General features: G+C 34.0%; 1 protein-coding gene across 1 annotated transcript; it reads left to right on the top strand.

Annotated features, from left to right (window-relative positions):
- The first annotated feature begins 1061 nt into the window (after positions 1-1061).
- On the top strand, positions 1062-19876 carry LOC105450351 (kielin/chordin-like protein). Its single transcript, XM_011690143.1, has 5 exons — positions 1062-1179; positions 16215-16418; positions 17555-17647; positions 19542-19727; positions 19806-19876. Exons 1-5 carry the CDS (start codon positions 1062-1064, stop codon positions 19874-19876), a joined length of 672 nt encoding a protein of 223 aa, XP_011688445.1.
- The last annotated feature ends 836 nt before the right edge of the window (positions 19877-20712 follow it).

The following is a 20712-nucleotide window of genomic DNA, read 5'->3' as shown; positions in this document are numbered from 1 at the left end:
CATTAAATTGAAAATCGACTCACAGTATCTTAAAGTAGAGATTTCAAGCTTTCATTTGGAAAAAAGTTCATCATTTTACAATAATTTTTCGCGGAGTTACCGTTAACTAAAGTTGACCAATTTTTGCTCAAAATTTTTCTATGCCATAATTTTTTTGAGCAGTGTATAAATATATATATATATATATATATACATAAGTTTTATTATGCTACACAGAAATATAGTAAAATTTAATATAATTTACTTATTTATTTATTTATAAATATCTCATTTATTTCAAATTATATTAACAATTTATATACGTTATAATACTCAATTGAACAACAATTAATCAAACAGAAGTGGTAAAATAATCGCTTAGAACTGCTTGCATCGCGAGCGTTCGTATTTATCGTGACAATATGAACGTTATAAAATATTTCTCCATATGCACGAGCGTATATTGCGAACGTACGACTGTAAATAGCAGCAACTCCCATTTTGCACGCGGCTTGGATTATGCGTTAAGGCGTTCGTTAACCACATGAACATAAGCTTTAATATTTTATGGCTATTGATCAGTCTATAATAGTATCTATTTGTTAAGTAAGCTTACGAATTACTCATTGTCAAATATAACTATATATAGATCCGAAAATCCATGTCTCTTCAAGACACAACATTTATTTGTTAAATATGTGACATACTATATTTTCAAACTATATTTCCAAGATTAAAAAAGTGTTAATAATATTATATTGTAGTTGACAATGGAAAAATATAACTGAAAATTATTTCTATTAGTTTAGTCAATTAATTAATTAATTCAAACGTCATGTAAGTAATTTAATTTTCACCATATTGCAATTATTTAAAGATTTAAGTAGATATTCAAAATAGCAGTAATATACAATTTCTATAACTGTAATGAATGTATAAAGAAATATAAATTCAATATATATTTTTGTACGTATGCTCGGCGCCAGTGGATGCACATCTTTTTTAATTCTCCAAACGAATTGTTCCAATATTGTTCCGCATATGTATATGATACGTCTCGGTTTCACCTCAGGTGTAGAAAAATGCCCAGTATTCGATCCAGATCTGATGATCCATTAGCAATCTCTTCCGTTTCTCCAGTCAATGAAACAAGAAAAACGTCGGAGTGGTGTCTCATCACAGATCGCAGCAAAGATGCAGGTGATTTCAGTGAATCACATGATAATAATAATCAAAATAATGATAATAACACGAGATAAATTTCATGATTTGTTATTAATCCATATTTTTATGAAACAATATTTCTATCTGAACTTTTATCTAAATTTGACCTCTGATTCTCGACTACGTATTTTGTTGCTCTAAGCTGAAATTAATTATTAAAATCAAATAACTAAAAAATTTCTCTCAGAATAATTGAAAAAGATTTAATGAAAGTTACGAAAATAGAGGGGGAGAGGATGAAAATTTAATTAATTTTGTGGTTTTTCAAATTATATAATATTTTACTTTTTATACAGAAGGAACAATTTTGCGCTAAAGTGTCTAAAAATTTAACTAGATAATAATCTAAAAATAATTTTGTTGAGTTGCCAAATAATTATGTAGAACACTCAAGCTAGTTGCTAGAATGTCAAAACGTTTTACCACTTGATTATCATACTTAAACATTCTATATAATTATTGTGTTGTCTAATAAAACTATTTTCAAATTTGTATGTAGCTAAATTTTTAGATACTTTTTAGATACAGCCATTCTTTTTATAGATAAGAGACAACATAAATAATATATAATTTAAAAGTAATTTATATTTTTTATCATATTTTATTATATTAATAAGATAAACGATGATTATATTAGAAAATTCATATATAGATATAAGCAATAAATTAAGATCTTCTGAATTGATTCTTTTGTTAATCTCTTTTAGTAGCACCTGTCCCGCTTATAGCTCGAAGCGATACATCCTGCTTCCGTTATCTTTGAAATTCGTCTTGCGTGCACATCTGTTTTGATTAAGGTTGCCTCATCTCGCCGTTCTGGCGACGAACAATTTGTCACTGCCGCGTGCTTATTTCCATGTTTCGTTGTAGAGACGGATGTATTCTGCGGCAAATTTTAGTCTATCGCTTGAACGAATGTTTACTTCCTTTGTCCCTAGGACTGATTGATGCTAATAGGAATTGTTCTCGCGTTGACACATAAGTTAAGCTCTTAGCTCTATTATAGAAATGTATTTTTCAAACTTTCTCAAGAAGAAGAAATACACTACTTTTAATTTATTAATTGTGGATACAAATTACAATTATTTTTAAATTTCACTAAATTTCACTAAATATATATTCCGAACTATTATTTAATAATAGATTTTTATCATTTGAATATAGTTAACAAAAAGCAAATACAAAGTAAATGTTTTAAAAGTTAATTTATGTACCTTATAGATTATTTGTAATATAATTAAAGCTTTCAAAATGGAAGCGGTAAATCAACAAAGTCAGCAATATCTATATCAAATTCTAAAATATCTTTAATGTAGTTCTATAAAGGAATTCTTTGCAAAAGAAATTTTTACCGCCAACCAGATGAATTGTAAGCCATTGTCAGAGTAATTCACTCTTTTATAATATATTTTCATAAATATAATTATTAGAATATTAAAAATAATATTTATTAAAAAAGCAAATCATTATTAGCATTAAATTTTAATTATTATTTTACTAATATTACTCAAACATTTCATGTATTTAATCGTTACATATTATTTCATAAATTAAGTACAACATTTATCATACATATTTAATACTGAAATATTTTAATTGAGGGCGAAAATATTATATTTTGCACAAGCGTCCCAAGAGAGTAACAGAGAGAAAAAGAGGGAGAAGAAAAATAAGAGACAGAGAAAAAAAGTTTCGAATTAAATTGTGGTAACAGGCAATACGGTTTCATCGCAGAGGTAGTACGTTCGTTTGCTTGCGCGTACGTATATCGCGAATTCGTTAATTATAGGTTGCCTTTTACTTAACTACTCAAAAGCCCTCTCGCCGGTGAGAATTTTTATATCCGGTTGTGCCAGGTGGCTTCGAGCAGAGTCAAAAGTCGTGGGTCGGCCGCGGCTCATCTTTCCTCTCTTCTTGTGCCGATCTTTTTCTTCCTGCTCGGTTCACCGCCTTTCGCCTTTTCGTCCTGTCGGACAACCTCCTCAACTTCCTATAAGGCCAAGGTCTTTTATCAGAGAGGTCGTACCACCAAATGAAAAAAAAAGAGAGAATCGCTGTTGGTGTATCCCTTGTCGAATCGCTATTTGCGATCGTGACTCAACGGGATAATCGCTTACGAGGAGAAGCTTTGGCATAAATTTCCACACCCATCGATTTCTTTCTCAAATGAGAGCCATTGTATTCTTTGTGATAGAATTGTTGTACGACAATAGGGCCTCGCTTAATAATGGCGGTCGAACTCGGCAGTAACGCTTGTTTGTTTGAAATTTAACATTTCAGAATTGAATAAAATTAAAAGATTTATGTAAACTTTTATTATAGCTTATCCAAAAAAACATATTATGGATTATTTATGTTTTAAATACTGACATAATTAAAATATGTTTTAAATGTTTGTAAAATTAATTTTTTTATTGATAATTCATCTACCTTTGTACATTTTTAAAATAAACATTACGTCTAATATAGCTGCAATTTAAATTGAAAAATTCAAACGAAAACCATTATTTTAAATTTAAATGTCTATAATAAAGCAAACATAACATGTATTTAATGTTTTACATGGAGTCAACACTTATTGTTAGAAGATTATTATCTACTATTTTATTATGCTATACGGGAGTTTTATATTATTATGATTAAACTATACAAAATTATATATTTTTTACACAGTTCAAAAAAGTGAATGTAAATTTCGGCATGACGTACAATCTAATTGTAAGTAATTCAGAAAAAGAAGATGCACAATATTCCATATTTGTCGTCATTAAAACACATGGTATCCACTTCAAAGAATCTCGGGTGCACGGTTATTAATTGGACACGATCACGCGATATTTACTCGCGATACGTCGATCCACCGCGAATTTATCGTCGTGCACGAGCTGATTTATCAGTAGCAGGGAGAATCCGATTTATCAGTGTGTCCCAGGCGCGGACCCGGTGGAGATCGACGCGATTCAGAAGCCAATCGGCCAATTTCGTTCGCGCGACATTTCGAAAGAACGGGATTGCAAACGTAGCTATCCCGATCTGTTTGCGGTACACGAGAGATCCGTAGACTTTATGTACGAGTGACCGCCGCGCGTTTAGTCGCCCATCCGATGTCGCGTGCGACTTTATCAAGAACGTATAATCTGAACGATCGGTTTTACAGCGATAGCGTTGCCTATCAAAACAAGCGTTATTTAAACTGTCGTGATATCAAGCGCCATCTTTGTCAAGATCAATTTGATTGAATGGTATGAGAGAAATATCGCGCTTTGAAGATTTCATGCAATCTTTTGCATGCATCCTTGTTTGCATTTTAACACTTTCACTGCCAAGTAGATTTCGGCATTAAGTTTAATAAATCTAGTGTAGTTTCAATATTGCTTTATTAATATTTTAATTTAATTTATAATGTTTTTTTAATGTTTTAAATACTTAATAAAATTATTCAGAATCGAGTAAATAAAATGAATAATGGGAATTTTTTCCTTTGCGAATAATTTTATGCGTCACTCAAATATGAAAGACGTGATAGTCAAAGTGTTTGATAACTGTAATAATTTTATGTCTGCTATAATAATCTTATTGTTTCGATAATCTAACGAAGAGAATTGATAATTATCGTTTTAATCAGCGGACATCATTTTAATTGTAAAATGTGAAATATTCGCTCTTCTACGCACAAAGACTAGTACACGACGAGTAGATAATGATACAATGTAGTCAGACATCGAGCACTCGCTCTCTTTACTTTGCGTAAAACTCTCGCGCGAGATAGTCAAGCTAAAATGTATACCTATCGTATATATTTTCAATGCAGCTTGTAGCTTTAAAGAGTTATTTTAACAATTTTAATTTGAGAAAAATAAAAAATATTGGAGAACTATCAGCTTGCATTCCAATCTCAATTACTTACTCGCTGGACGTGCGTAGTCTTCTTCGTAGCATTTTCCGGAGAGGTTCGGCAAATAAATAAATGTCCGACCGCGCGGTTGAAGCAAACAAAAGCTGCTGCGCAAGCACCGCGAGATACATCCGCTATGATTCCCAAGAACGAGCAATTGGATAGAAGAGACCGCTAAGTCTTCCGGCATTATTTCCGACAGGTATCGTCGATCGTTGTCAAATACGTGTAATTCTTAAGGTAATACTAGCGCGACAGTCCCATTAAAAAACTGGAGTCTTATATTAGTGAAAAGAAAGTTTCAACATGTATATAGTTATAATATATTAAATACACTTTAAAATTTAATAAATTAACATCTTATTAATAAAATATATCACCACAATGTTTAGTAATAATTAAAAAGTAAACGATCAATTATTTTGGCTTGCTGGAATAAACTTTTGGTTGCGGGTGTAACCTACACACTCTAAGACTCTTGTTCTTGTACATGATATTATACATACGCTAAGATAATAAAAATATGACTTCTCAAATGAGACATAAAAGTTAATTTATTAAAGAGAAAACTCTTAGGAAAAGATTAAAAGCAATTTCGGCAATGTCTCAAGCAAAGAAAGGGAAAAAGACTCGATGTGTTATTTGCCACATCTTTATAACCACAAGCTATTTACGCGTTGAACAGTGCGTATGTTACATACTTTGTTTAATTACATTGTTTTAACTAAACGGTCTACAATTTTGAAACTTTTTTATAACATTTATATACTCTTGATCTATATCTTACTCGTTTTTTATAACAATCCTAAAAATGGTATAAATGCTATAATTAAAAATCTGACGTTAACTTGAGTTGCGTATATGCATCACATGTTAAAATTGTACATTTTAATTGCAATTATCTTAAAAACTAGACAGTCAATATATGTTTCTAATTGCATACAAATATAGAGAGCACTTCAATTTACTTGTATTTAAAAGAACATAGTGTTTTGTCCAAACCCCGGAATTTAATTTAGTTTGTTAAGTAAGAGAATGAGTTTTGTGTGAGAACGAGATAGGATTCGAAGGAGAGGGTAAGGAAGGACGCAACTAGACAAAATATCTCGCAGGTACGCGCAGAGACACATGATGCGAGTCGAAGGCGCTTTTGCAAGGGTTCGAAAGACGAGTCAACGCCCCGAAAAGGACGCTATTACTTCGCTTTTACGAACCAGCGCGATCGTCGGTCCTGTTTTGGGTCAAGGAACTTAATCCCATAAGGATTAAGGGACCGAACCAAGAGCGCTTCTTACGAAGGCAAACGATGAACGAGGGTGAGGTCTTTAAAGAAATAGAGTGTTTAACTTAAAATCATAATATATTTTTAAAATTAAAAATACAAAAATGTTAGTTTCGTAATCGCAAGGCGTAACTATTGTAGCGAACAAGAGTGTATATGTATGTGCATATAAACGTGTGGTTGCAGTACATTTAAGATTAATGGGAATTTGTATAATAAAAGAAAAAAAAAGTTATTGCAGTAAAACATACTATTTAATAGTGTAAGAAGAAAATTAATAATAATAATAATATTGATAGTCAGTCATTAGTTCAATATCCCATTAATAGGAAACAATATTAATAATAATAATGATTAACTGAAATGCGAAGACGAGTGTTATATAAGAGTTACAAAATATGAAACTTAACATTTAATTAAGATTTGTGATATAATAACGACTATAGAAATTGAATTAAAACTTAACATAATGTATTTGTGACGACGCTATGAATTATTTAATATAAAATCTATGGATATAAATAGAAATGTAATGGGGAAGTGTGCGTGGGTCAATCATGGATCTCATTGGAGAGTTGCAGTTGAAAGAGGGGAAGAAATTATAAAAGAACTGGATAGGGACTTTGTATGGGACTTTGTATTGAGAGTGCGGAAGGTAGACTGGAATGCAAGAATTGCGAAGGGCGTTTGTAACGTACGTATGGATTTTGTCGCAATCAAAATAATCGGGTCCCTATCGTGTAAATATCTTGGGGAAGACGAGTTAGCAATTGCCGGGCAACCCTCCGGACTTGTTGACGGATACGCCTGAGTTGACGATTCCGCGAGATTGACGAGTGAACTCTCGGCTGTTCACTGTACAAATAGGTTTAATATAATAACCGAACCCAAGAAAAGGATGCGAGGGTGAAAGAAAAAGTTTTATAAAACAGTGGTTGAAGAAGTTCTGTCTGCTTGAGTTTATGATTGAGGTTTAAAGGCCGCTTGATTGTTCGGGTCGTCTGTCCCAAAGGTTGGTTGGTTGGCTCAGGCGGTCAGTTGGTGATTTGGTGAAATAATAAAAACTGCAACTCAAACTTAAACGCGCACTAGCTCTAATAGTTGACTGTCAGTAACTGATTCTCAATGGACGTCTGAGCGTCTAAACAAACTTGGAATTTTATTCTCCTGAAATCCGGGAATGTCCCGGTTTATATAGAGAAACAACTCATGGGATGTGGCAGGTGACGATTTGAGGAAAAATAGATTTGGTTGGGAGATTCGATTCGGGATCACTCCGCCCGTCTTACAGTTATCAATTCTTCAAGCTACGCATTGGTGAATCACCTCAGATGCGTCACCGAATTTTTCGCACCTTGCTATTGGTGGGTCCCTGTTACGATTCTTGTTTGGTGGGTTATCTATTGGTGATCGTATTTATCGGACCAAATTCGTTTGCGCGAAAAAATTAATGTTTGTTTCTGTTAGAAATTACAATATTTTATATACTACAATAATTATACGATTATAATCTGTATTCAATGACACGTTAAATATATGGATAGATATACATATATTTATTTGTTTTGAAACTAACACAATTATTATTAAATGATAATGAAATACACACATTAATATATAAACGATATATGAACATATAAATAGTAATTATGAAATCTATCCGTCAATCTAAGGATAATAAGGAGCAATTGACAATATGTTTGAACGCTTATTACTAATTATTATATTATTAAACTTATCTCAATTCGATGAAATTAATCGCTCGCGAGGTGAGCTCACCGACGGTCGCAAGAGAAAGAGAACGATCATCCTATCGTTGCTATGTACTAAAAATCCTACGATCATTTATCAATAAACTTGAACATAACGATTAATCAGAATGATTATCGAAACCAGAAAGATTTACTTTTTAACAGTTCCAAACATGAGATTTTGAACCCAATACGATTTTATTAATTTAAAATAAGATAATCATTTTTCTGTTAGAGGATTATATTGTCCCTTGATAAGATTTTATGATTCGACATGTGTGAGCTGTTTTATTATTTTAATCTATGGAATTTGGAATTAATTTTATCATGTGGGAGGTGACGATTTGAGAAAAAATAGATTTGGTTGGGAGATTCGATTCGGGATCACTCCGCCCGTCTTACAGTTATCCATTCTTATTAAAGCTACGCATTGGTGAACCATCTCAGATGCGACATAAATTTGTGGTCCTTATTGCTTTGTCACGAGTTTAGACCAAACATGCCCGTTGACAGTTTATCGGTTAGTTTTGAAAGTACGTTTCGAACTTGGATTTTTCGTCGCGAATAATTTGTGTATTATGAGATACAACTTATCTGTTTTTGGTAATAAAGATTTCTCACGTTCGGTTGTATAATATGTATTTGCTCGAAATGTGTTTTTCCCAAGGAAACTAACAACAGTCAAATTCGAGGTATCTTTGTCGATTGATAGCTGTTAATATCTCTAAGAATTTATTCGCGTGTTCACGAAACGAAGAAATCGTGGAGTCCACTGGACGTAACAATACCTAGTATAGAAAAGACCGTTTTTTGTCCACTAACGGAAAAGTGTAAAACATAGTAAATCTTATAGATTTCGACCTGCTGAACATGATGGCTATTAGTTTTCATTGAAAATGCGGGGAACATCGTCATTTTTTTTAAGTTGAAGTCTTATTTTTCACCCTCTCTGTAATACATGATTTTCAATACAAGTGGATTATTTCATGTAAAACTTAGTGTGCAAAGGTTCTTAATATTGTTAAACGGAAATATATAAGATAATAAATAAGATGAATTCGAAATAAAGGATCCAAAATGGCGGATGCAATTTGGCAATTTTTTTGCTGTCGCCAACTGCTTTCTATAAACCGCTCTCACCCGGGCCCAGGGACAACGAGCGTGGATGTGGCGGTTTTCTGTCCCCTCTTTTTTTGTATCCCCTCTTTTATATGTTTTTTGTTTTTTATTTTTTTATAATTGTGTTTGTGATTTGTATTTGTTTTTATATGCTTATATTATTTTTTCATGTATCCATTAATCGATGTCTGAAACGTCAACACAATTGGATTTTTCCATGCACGCATTTTAAAGTTGCGAGCAGAGTAGTTGGATGTTGCTCACATGTGACCGTAGTTCTTTGGTATTTCAGTTATGCACGTTATTTGAGCAGTGTACTATTACCAGCTTCCCATCTTATAGATTACTTTGAGACTCACAATTATGAAACGGATAACGAATTGATCTGACGTTTCAGACACTGATTAAATGGCTACATAAAAAAAATACTAAGCATATAAAAAAAAATACAAATCACAAAAAAATAAAAAAAAAAACAAAAAATACACAAAACACAAAAAAGAGGGGATAGAAAACCGCCACGTCCACGCTCGTTATCCTTGGGCCCGACTATTGTAAGAGCGGTTTATAGAAAGCAGTTGGCGACAGCAAAAAATGGCCAAATGGCATCTGCCGTTTTGGATCCTTTATTTCAAATTCATCTCATTTACTAGATTTCCGTTTAACAATATTAGGAACCATCGCATACTAAGTTTCACATGAAATAACTCGTATTGAAAATCATATATCATCATATTGTATTACAAAGAGGGTGAAAAATAAGACTTCAACTCGAAAAATGATGATGTTCCCCGCATTTTCAATGAAAACTAATAGCACATCATGTTCAGCAGGTCGAAATCTATAAGATTCACTATGTTTTACACTTTTCCGTTAGTGGGCAAAAAACGGCCTTTTCTATATTAGGTATGTTCTTTTAGTACATTCGTAAGAAAATCATTTTATGCAAGTACTACCTCAAATCATCTTTTTAAAACAAAATTTTTTTAACAGATAAAAAAATTAATAAGAATTATTTTCAAAAATATTGCTTAATTTCTATAATATTAGCGTAAAAAAAAGAGAATGATAAATACGTCTATCAATTGCACTGACTGCTCGCAGAAAATGATTGATTTCCAAAAAGTCTTTTTTTTGTTCGATAAATTTTTTTAGATATTAGGTACAGCGAAAGCTATTAAGGGCTGGTGATTTGCTTTGAAATTTCGAAAAATACATTTGTGCAATTGATAAATTTATTCAAAAAATTTACAAATATTGTAAATAAAGAGAATTAATACATATACAAAATTATTCCTAAAAAAGTTGAAAGTATTATAACCTGAAATATTACAAAATAATAATTAAACTTGATACATGTGCAAATAAGGAAAGATAATGATCAATAAAACAATTCAATTAAGAAAATTCAAATTTTTATGTAAATGTAATATTAAATGTATTTTTCAAAATTTCGAAAGGTCGAAGTTAAACGTCGAAGCTTCGAATATTCGAAATGAGTAAAAAGTAACAGCCCTAAAAGCTATCTCATTTAAAATTTACGCGAAAAATGTCTTATGTATATTAGAATCATTAAAATTCATCGTCGGCTAGACATTGACCTTCCAACTGAGAAACAAAGATTATCCGGTACCACTACCTGCAGCAGCCTCCGCGACATCGTCGTCAATTCTCTCGCCCACGTCTCTCGTCGGCTCGTTCGCCGCGTACACCGCGTGGACCGAGTGCGTACGTGCGTGCGTGTAATGGTTATGTTACGGTCTGTGCCATTCCATCCGGGACGCGGAGTTGGACGAGGGGTTTCGCGGGAGAGGATGCCGGGTGCCGGGGACGGGGGAGCTAAGGCCAGAGTTCGCTCCATTCATACCGCCGACTACCGCCGACCGCCGCGGATACGATCGGCCGGCGGCGGTGGCGGCGGCGCACCATCGCACGTGCACCGTTGCACTTGGTAGTGTCGACTTGGCGATGAGATGCCACGATAGTGATGCCGGTGACTCTCACGATTTTCTCTCGTGCTCCGAAATGGACGAACCTTTGCTCGGGGACGATTAAAAATATTAAAAATATATCGTACCTTCAAAATCAAATTATCTAGTAGAGAAATAAAAACGCGAGCTTTAGTAAAAAAATTATTTATATTTTTGATATAAAAATTCTGAAGACGTTTTAAAATTATTAAAAAGATTATACATATATAGAAATTTATATGAATATAAATATAAATAATACTCAACATAATACATGAAAAAAGAATTAGTAGATTGACTTGAACAGCCAATACAAGGCATAGCGATGCAGTTTTGTCCTTAAATTGTAAATTATAAAATGAAAGAGATTAGAAGCGTGAAGGAGAACTGACGAATTTACTTTTTACGCCCTCTTAATTTTAAATCAATTATTTCTCGTGTCTTCAACTTAGGTCTAATAATACTTTCCATTAGCAGGAAGCGGGATAATAACAGCTAACGGCGCTAATGTACGTATATGTCAACCGGTATTTCAACGGACGTCACGATACGTGTATGCCGTGCGCTAATGAAATCTGCAGAAACTCACACTTGCTCGCAAGAGGCGGCTTACAGTCGCTCCTGCACGTCGTCCTGGCGGAATGACGCTCACGTTCGCTGAGAAGTGCTCGTAACAAAATCTTCGCGCTGCAGGATCTCCTTGTCCAATGTAGCGGGATTAAAATCCTCCCGGCGAGAGAGCTAGGTGTCCTCTCTCTCTCTCCGGGCGCACTGGCGCGGCGAGGAGGACTTCCGGTTTTGCGCCATTAACTAACTTGGCTTGTTTCTCGCTTGGCGCGAGCTCCTCTGGCCAAGCCTGGAGTGTCCTTTACTATACGTGCGGCCCTCGGCGCGGCGGTGCCGTACTTACGTTCCCGGGACTAATGACAGCTCTAACATCGCCCGCTGCATCCATCGCGTTATACTGCTCGAGAGTTGCGACGAGGGAGAGAGTAAAGGTGCCAATATGTAAGCGAGAGGATGGTGGAGTTGGTTATTAGACACGTTTCTTGTCCTCGGCATGTGTATTCGCGATGCGTACGCTTTAATGGCGGAATAATAGCAGTCACACAACCGGATTATACTTATAGTGTCTCCAGGCGCAAATTGACTTTGAGACCGTCGAGTTAAGAGCTGTTATTATAATATTTCAAGTTTTAAGAGGATTAAACAGTTATCCAATTTTATTTTTTAATTAATACAATTTTTTATATTAAAGAAATAATTTTCTATTTTTTTAAATAGTGTCAAACTTATATTTCATAAGCTATAAGAAGGTATTAACATTTACAATAATAATTGAATAAATCGTCAATAATAATCAAATAATTGAATTAATCGTCCCTAATAATGTTTCTAATAACTTCTACGTGAATTTATATGTATACATTTTCCAGTACATGCTAACTGCACAAAGTGTATAAATTTACGCAGAAATATTATTAGATACTAAGATTCGCATCGATCGAAGATTCTTTTCGTTTATTTGTGCTGTTTAAGTTTAATTTTAATATTTAATTTTTATTCAAATCATTTTATTTTCTTATCTCGCATACAATAGCTCTTTGGCTGTAATCTTTTTCTTTCAAAGAGACTGTACGATTTATTATGTCCATCAGACACAACAAATGTGCAAATGCAAAAGTATATTGCCATAGTAATTGCAAGCTTTCGGGACCATGCAGTCTCGGTTGATGATAGCAATTTTGGGTTCTACGATGCTCTCGTGAATTTCCAGCGAATCGCTATCATAAGTGGCCATCATATTCTGCAGCGAACGTGTTTCAAGTTAATCGATTGCACAAAACACATCCGCCCGTCCTCCTTCCCGGAAAGTTCTATATAGATTAAATGTCGCTCGTTTTAACATCGCTTACTAGCTACTCGATATCGCAGGATGAAATCAGTGTCAATCCTCGACCAAAAAACCCTCGGGCACCTTCGTGTCGCGAGGTGCACGCGGAATTTATATTGAAAATTCCATTTTCGGAAGGGCCGAACGTCGCTCACGGCCGAGCGTGCAAATATTTCCGCAGCTTAAGTCCGTGTTGTAGCGATTTTTTCGACGTTTTGGCGTACGCGCTCGGAATTGAAGTAGGGCCTTTCAGTATTTTCCACGCGTTTCGTTTCGATCGGACCAAATCGTCACGGTTAAAATCGTCATTTCTCTCCCATGCGCTATATAGTCGAAAGTACTGTCATGGTTATCTAAATTACAATAAGCGGAAATTAATATGCACAAATTTCTATACTATACTATAGATCGCTAATTTACGTGAAGGTGCCTTTTCATGCTGACGAACTATGATCACGTAATTTCGACGCTCATTTTTAGCGTCCAAATTACGTGATCATAGTTCGTTTGCACGAAAAGCGGCAACATCAAGTTTAACATCAATCGTATCATTCGTTTCTAAAATGTTTAGAACAAAACAACAACAACCTTTGTAAACGCTGAAGCTGAGAAAATCCAACTTCTTTTTTTTTTACACTAGCGTCGAAGTCAAACAAACTACCAAAGATCCAACATGTTGGTTTCTTTACTGCTTATACGTCTTACTGCTTAAATTTTTCTCTGTCCATGATCCTAATGCTACAACGAGCGTCTTATGAATTTACACCTTGATGGGGATAAGACAAATTGAAGGATATGCTGTCATTTGTGACATGGAAAAATCGTACTTCATAGTGCATTCTTTTAAGACATATGAAATAAAAAAATAAAACATAATTAACTTTAAATTTGTCACATAATTTTGATTGTTATATAATATATAATAAAAATAAAATTTTAAAATAAAGTTAGATAGAATAGCTAAATTGTATTGTCAAATATATAGAATATTAACAAATTTACATTTACGTGATGTAAACCTGATCATCGAATATTATTACAATATTTGTGACATTTAAAAACTCTTTAATATATTTTTAACATATGTCTTTAATATATCTTTTTTTTACACTGTTAAATCTGTTTCTTAAAATACACAATATAACACTAATGACTTATGACATATGTAACATTGATATGTGACAATATGACATGATGTAAATATATGAAACATATTCATGAGTGTTTAACGGAAGTATTAGCCATTTGCAGGGTTGGGGAAGTTACTTTGTAAAAGTATAATAACTGGTTACAGTTACAGTTTGTGTTTCTCAGAAAGTAACTAGTTATCGTTACAAGTTACCGATTCTGAAAAGTAACATGTTACAGTTAAAGTTACTCAAAGAGTAACGAATTGTTACTTTTTAGTTACTTTTAATAGAACAGCATTAACATTATAAAAAAAGGCTGGTTTACATTTACATATTATATAATTTTATTTAAAAAAGTAATGCGCGTATTTAAATATGAGCATTTAAATATTTCGCATAATTATATAATAATTAACATTACGATTAGGTGATTGAGCGAAAGTGTTGCATAATTTTGATCCATGAAAGTGACGATTTGACATATATAAAGTAACTGTAAAAGTAACTATTAAATTAGTTACTAAAACTAAAAAATCTAATTAAGTTAAGTTACAGTTACACATGAGAAGAAAGTAACGAAGTTAATTAGTTACAGTTATTAAAAAAAAAAAAACTGTAACTGTAACTTCGTTACAAGTAACGAGTTTCTTTCCAAACTTGGCCATTTGCAATGCGGATAATATTAATTGGTGACTTCACTCCTCACTGTCTAAGTTATAGCGATCTAGTATGTATTGAAATCTGTACTAAAATATTTATTTTTCATTTCGCAACTTTTTTATATTACTCGTAATCAGTATAATTAAAAGAAATTTTCAGACGACTCTTTCAAGTCACTGTTTCTCGAACAAATTGAGAAGAGCCTTGTCCGACTTAAAAGTTAAAACGCATCCGCATACTTCTGATACTTTGGCGTGATAAGATTGAATTATATATGCGTTCAAGTAATTCCTGAATTCTCTTTCGGAAGAGCTTTCTTCAAAGACAATGCTCTCTACTGAAAAGTTAAACGCGTGTCTTCGGCTATGCGATTATGGTCTTCCGGTAATTGTTTTAGCTGTCGCCAATGTAACTTTCGGCGACTGCGCTCGCGTCGCGCGCGCGAAAGTTCTGCGGGCGTTAATTAACTACTAATTGGATTTTATTAATTGGGGCCCTGCCGTACGCTCGCAGCACACTCACCAAGCGTTGCTTTGTCTATGTTAATAGAGAGTATACTGCGGATCGCCGTGTATCCCGTCTCGAATTGTGTAATGCATTACATCAAGACTTGACCACCGAGCCAAGGAAAAAGTCGAATAACAAGTTCAACCAGTTTGACCCGAGTTATTACCGAATTACAAATTTATATATTTATATATATAAAACATATAAGTATCGGAAGAGAAAACTGCATCGTAATTTTTTGTTTATCTTTTGCACAGATATCTATAGATATTTAAATCCGTGTTTTTAACTTTATCATTAACATTCTTAATTAAACTTTGCTGACGCATTTGCGAAGCAGTATAATATAATTTAAATCGTTTGTTTTTTAACGTTGAGATTAAAGATTTACATGAAAATATGAGATTTTAAATTTACTACATAAAAAAATAATGTACGAAAAACATAAACATAAAAATAAGAGAGAAAAATATTTTAAAATTTTTTCACGTACGTGTAATATTATATATATATATATATATATATATATATATATATATATTTTGTACATACATATTTATTACATACTTATGTCTGTCATATGCGCGTGTAGAAAAATTGTTTTAAAGAATTTATAATTTTTGCTGTAGGTATACGAACGCGCACATGAGTGTGTAATCTCGGGAGCGTAACACTCCGAAATTCCGGGCACGTTATTGCGCCGCGCGAGACACCGCGTGTATACTTCCGCGAGTTTCGATAACCCGGCCCGACACTATAATTAAAGTTTTGTTACGTAACGAGAAATTTACTCGCGATTGCAGGATGCAGATACGAGGGTCGCCGATATCAGGAAGGAACGGCGGTGGGTACGTCCGAGCCCTGTCTGCAGTGCCGGTGCACCGAGGGCGCATTGAGATGCCGGCTCCGGGTATGCCCGCGTTTGCCGAATCCACCACCGCCCGGCTGTCACGTTCGTTCGCCGGTCGGGAACGTGTGTTGCGCCGAGCTGGTATGCGGCGAATCACGTTAGTACGATGTGATATCCTTTTGATTAATCTATATCTTGTCAATATACAACTCGCTTGCGTTGTCGACAGGAGGATCGAAAGGCCTTTACGAAGGGAACCCGGGAAAGGGAAATTATGCCAATACATGCATAATAATTATATATTTTTAATATCAAACGATCAAACGATTGCAATAATTTACGCAAAATGGAAAATATAAAGATACATTACAATACGAGGTTTACATATATACAGGGTGTCCCGAAATTCGCAAATCAAAATATCATAGCAAGGTCTTTGAAAAATTAAGTAAAAAAGTTATTTGTAAATTTTCATTTTAAACAGTAGTTTTTGAGATATAAGAGTTTAAATTTAGCCAATTATAAATTATGGTTAAACGGAAATATGCCCGTGAACAAATGTCGAGTTAGGTCGATAGTGTTAATGGTCGCGAATTTCACGCGCATACTAATCTATAATTGACTAAATTTAAAGCATTATATCTCAAAAAAACTGCTGCTTAAAATAAAAATTTACAAATATAGACGAAACAACTCAAGTTTATGTGCAATAATTATTTATTAATAATTCGTACACGTCTTAACGGCTCGCAACTCGCAATCAGTCTCTGATTTCCTTTTCGATATTCATTTTTCTAATAACTCATTACTATGGATCCGCGCTTAGCAATATTTTCGGAATATCGCGTTACGTGACTTTTCCCTGTTTCAATTACATTTGCGACTACACAAATAACTTTTTTACTTAATTTTTCAAATACTTTCTTGCTATATTTTAATTTGCGAATTTCGGGATATTGGGTATGTGTGTATGTACACACGCACGCACGCACGCACGCACGCACGCACGCACGCGCGCACACACACACACACACACACACACGTAATCCACGTATGTTTGGAAATACTTTCCATAAATTAAAAAATTAAATTGCGTAAATTATAATGTGATTGATTGATATTAAAAATATATAATTATTATTTTTGCTTAGTTAGGTAGGAGGTGTGTATCTGCACACCCGCCTTGTTCCTTTTATAAAGTTTGTCTAAAACGTATAAAAGTTTCGGCTTCGTCGTAAAGCAGATTAAAGGGTTAATCGTGGCTAGAGTTTAAATTTATTATCTGACTTACAGGCGACGTCGAGAATATGTTGCGGAGAGCCAGTGTACAAACGAACATGGAAGCTGAGGACGAGGCGAAGCATGCTCAGCACTCACGTACGGAAGGTATTTCTATTTTGTTGATTTTGTACTTTGTTATTTGTTCTTCCCAGTAATGTATCGCTATATTGTACAAATAATTGTCCTTTTTCCGCTACACTGCACTTATCCGATAAAATGACAATATGACATCGATCGATATATGACGTAAATCTTGTTCCATAGCAGGTAATTTATTATTTTTAATATCAGTTACTTAAACGTTGAAAAATTGATTCGTTTTCTCTTCTCGAGCGACTGTATTATATCATTGCGACTGTACTCCGGATTAAATTAGCAGCGCGCTATTATTTTTAATAATTTCCATTCTAACTCCGTCTCTCTGAAAAGAGCGTCTGGACTACCTCTGCGGTAAATAAATGAGCCTCGTTACACTCGAGTAAACTTGGGTAAATAAATTGAGGAAGGTAGAGAAGAACACTCGGCTAAACTCGGGCATAACACAGAAGGGGTTAAGATGGCTCGTTACTGCTGAAACGAACGTAATTTTAAATTAATTCAGGATTTCTTTGTTGCTGCAAGGTTTATGCCTGTGCATTCTTTCATTTCTACACGGTACTACACTTTATTTCGACTCGGGTATACCGTAATATTTTTACCGTAACATTGTTTTCATTTGCAATAATAAAATGAAATTTTACATGTACATTATAGGTATATATTACAGTTAAGCGACGTTATACAATTAATTCGATTGCAAATTGCTTTAATTTCATTGATCTTTAATAACAATAAAATGATTATTCTATAATTTATTAATTTGGATTTTCTATTTAACATTATCATATTTTTTTTTATTCGACTAATTGTAAGTAAATTAATTTAAACGTTTCTCTTGAAAGTTGTGGAGAGTTTAGGGAATCTGTTTATAAAACTAAATTTCCAAGTTGAGAACAGAATTAAATATATTAAATATTAAAACGCAATAGCATTCGTCGCTTGTATTTTCCCTTGAAACAACAACCTTTTACGTTACTTTATAAATATATAGAGCCTGTGTCGTTCTTGAAAGCATTGTTAAATAAATTATCGAGCACCAAGAAACTTCGCCGAAGTTCGACGAAGCTCACGTACTATCTCACGGACAGAAACGATCTTAACGAGAGCAATTTAACGTAAATTCCAAAAACTCCATTCAGTGCTCGATTGCAATTAAAGATTAACTATTGTATATAGATCTTCCCGTTCTATTTGAAACAAACATACGACATTAGATAAAACGATATCTATAAGTAACAGATAAAAAGCAGTAACAAATATTACTTCATAATACTAGAAGGATAGTAACAAATATTACATTATGAAGAAATACGGTAGTATCCAGAGATACGAGCTAACGTAACGAAATCGGGAATCATGAAAAAAATAAGATACAAGATATTATAATTAAAAGGTTGAGGTGCAAAAATTATGTACCTTGCTTCGTATTTTTTTCGTTTTTTTTTTGGAAGCATGTAACAACGTCTTAAATTTTTACGTCGACTTAAGTTTTTACGAAACCTTCGTCCATCTTTTTAACATGGGAATAGTCATCTGGAAGTTGTTTTTATAACTCGGCAGCGAAAAAATATGAAGCTCAGTCACAGCAGTTTTCTTTACTGATCTATATATTTTTATTTTTCCTTTCTTTTTTTCTTTCCAAAATATTAAATAAATCTATAACATAATAATCTTAAATACTAATAAATTGTGGGCAATTATATATACATATATACGTACATGTATATAAATTGTAAAACAATCAATACCATATACAATACGTAGTAATAATGGTGATTCTAATTGGGGTATAAAAATTACTCGTTTATACAATAAGAAACTATTTATATAAGTGACTATTCGCAGATTAATTGCAGTGTAAAATAAATAATGGATTCAAAATGAATTTCAAATATATTAGGATGTCTGCACGACGGGATTCGATATGGCTCGGGGTCGGCGATGATGGGTTCGCGCCGATGCGAGTATTGCTACTGCATATCCGGCTCGAGGAGATGCCTCCGACCCAAGTGCCTGCTGCCTCTACCGGGATGCACCCCGCTGTACGCGCCCCATTCCTGCTGCCCGGTCGCCTATAACTGCACCCGTGAGTGTACTTTTATCACGGCGACGTCGCGAGTTACTTAAAGTACCTTACCAATGGCCCTCCTTATTTCTTTTCAAGACCACCATCCGTCCACAATGGCGCCGGTATCGGGAAACGGTGAGTTCAAATTGTTGTCATTTACGAGCTAGTCCGCTTAACTGAATTCGAGAAAGCGGAGTCGCCGCCAGTCGAGAAATTTCCTGGAAACTCGATAGCGCGATCGAAAGCTTCGTGCTGTTGCGCAGAAGTGCAGTTTAGCCTGCAGCTTTTGATAATTCTAATGAAACTCCAGTGGAACGTAAGGGATGTAAAAATCTATAAAATATTATTAATACTTTGATTAATTAACGCGAAGGATATTAGATAGAAAACATCTTTCAATTTCTATTGACAAGTCAGGAGTTTCTTTCTGCGCGAGAGTGAACGAAGCTTTTTCAATGTAAGTACAAATTGAACGCTAATAGAGATAGCGTAACGTTGATATATGTTGATACAGCGAACAAACGGAGATTGTTTTACATACATTGCCATCGTGTATGAGCAAGTCACTTATTAAAGTTCACCCGTGAGAGTAGAAAACTTCAAGAAAATCGGGGCTATTAGGGATTATTCCAAAATTTACCGCCGCGCGACTAAAGCTCTCCGCCGAAGCACGCTCTCGAAAGTTGTGATGAAATGTGTAACTTAATAACGAAGAGTTACTGCTGACGTTATATCACCCCGCGACACTTGCTCCACAAGGATTCTACCTTCAGATAGCCGACGAGGTTCATTTAATGCTCGGTCTCATCGCCCCGTGGTTTAAGCTGTAAGTTACAAGAAAATATCGTAATGATGTACTCTATTTGAAGTAACGTATGTAAATATATTTTAAAGCAAGAGTACACACGAAATTGCAAAACATTTGAAAAATATTTAATCCTTGATTAGATTCTTTTACAAACTTAACATCTCAATTTTATTTATTTCTGTAAAATTTACACTT

The sequence above is a fragment of the Wasmannia auropunctata genome, unplaced genomic scaffold (assembly GCF_000956235.1).
Source record: "Wasmannia auropunctata unplaced genomic scaffold, wasmannia.A_1.0 LD336063.1, whole genome shotgun sequence".
Taxonomy (NCBI): domain Eukaryota; kingdom Metazoa; phylum Arthropoda; class Insecta; order Hymenoptera; family Formicidae; genus Wasmannia; species Wasmannia auropunctata.
This window is presented reverse-complemented; position numbering and strand designations above follow the sequence as displayed.

Bases quoted from the DNA above. Each gene is read 5' to 3' on its own strand.
- LOC105450351 (XM_011690143.1), top strand. From the start codon at position 1,062: ATGCCCAGTATTCGATCCAGATCTGATGATCCATTAGCAATCTCTTCC. The intron at 1,180-16,214 runs GTGATTTCAGTG...TCGCGATTGCAG, and splicing joins AGATCGCAGCAAAGATGCAG to GATGCAGATACGAGGGTCGC. The intron at 16,419-17,554 runs GTTAGTACGATG...TCTGACTTACAG, and splicing joins GCTGGTATGCGGCGAATCAC to GCGACGTCGAGAATATGTTG.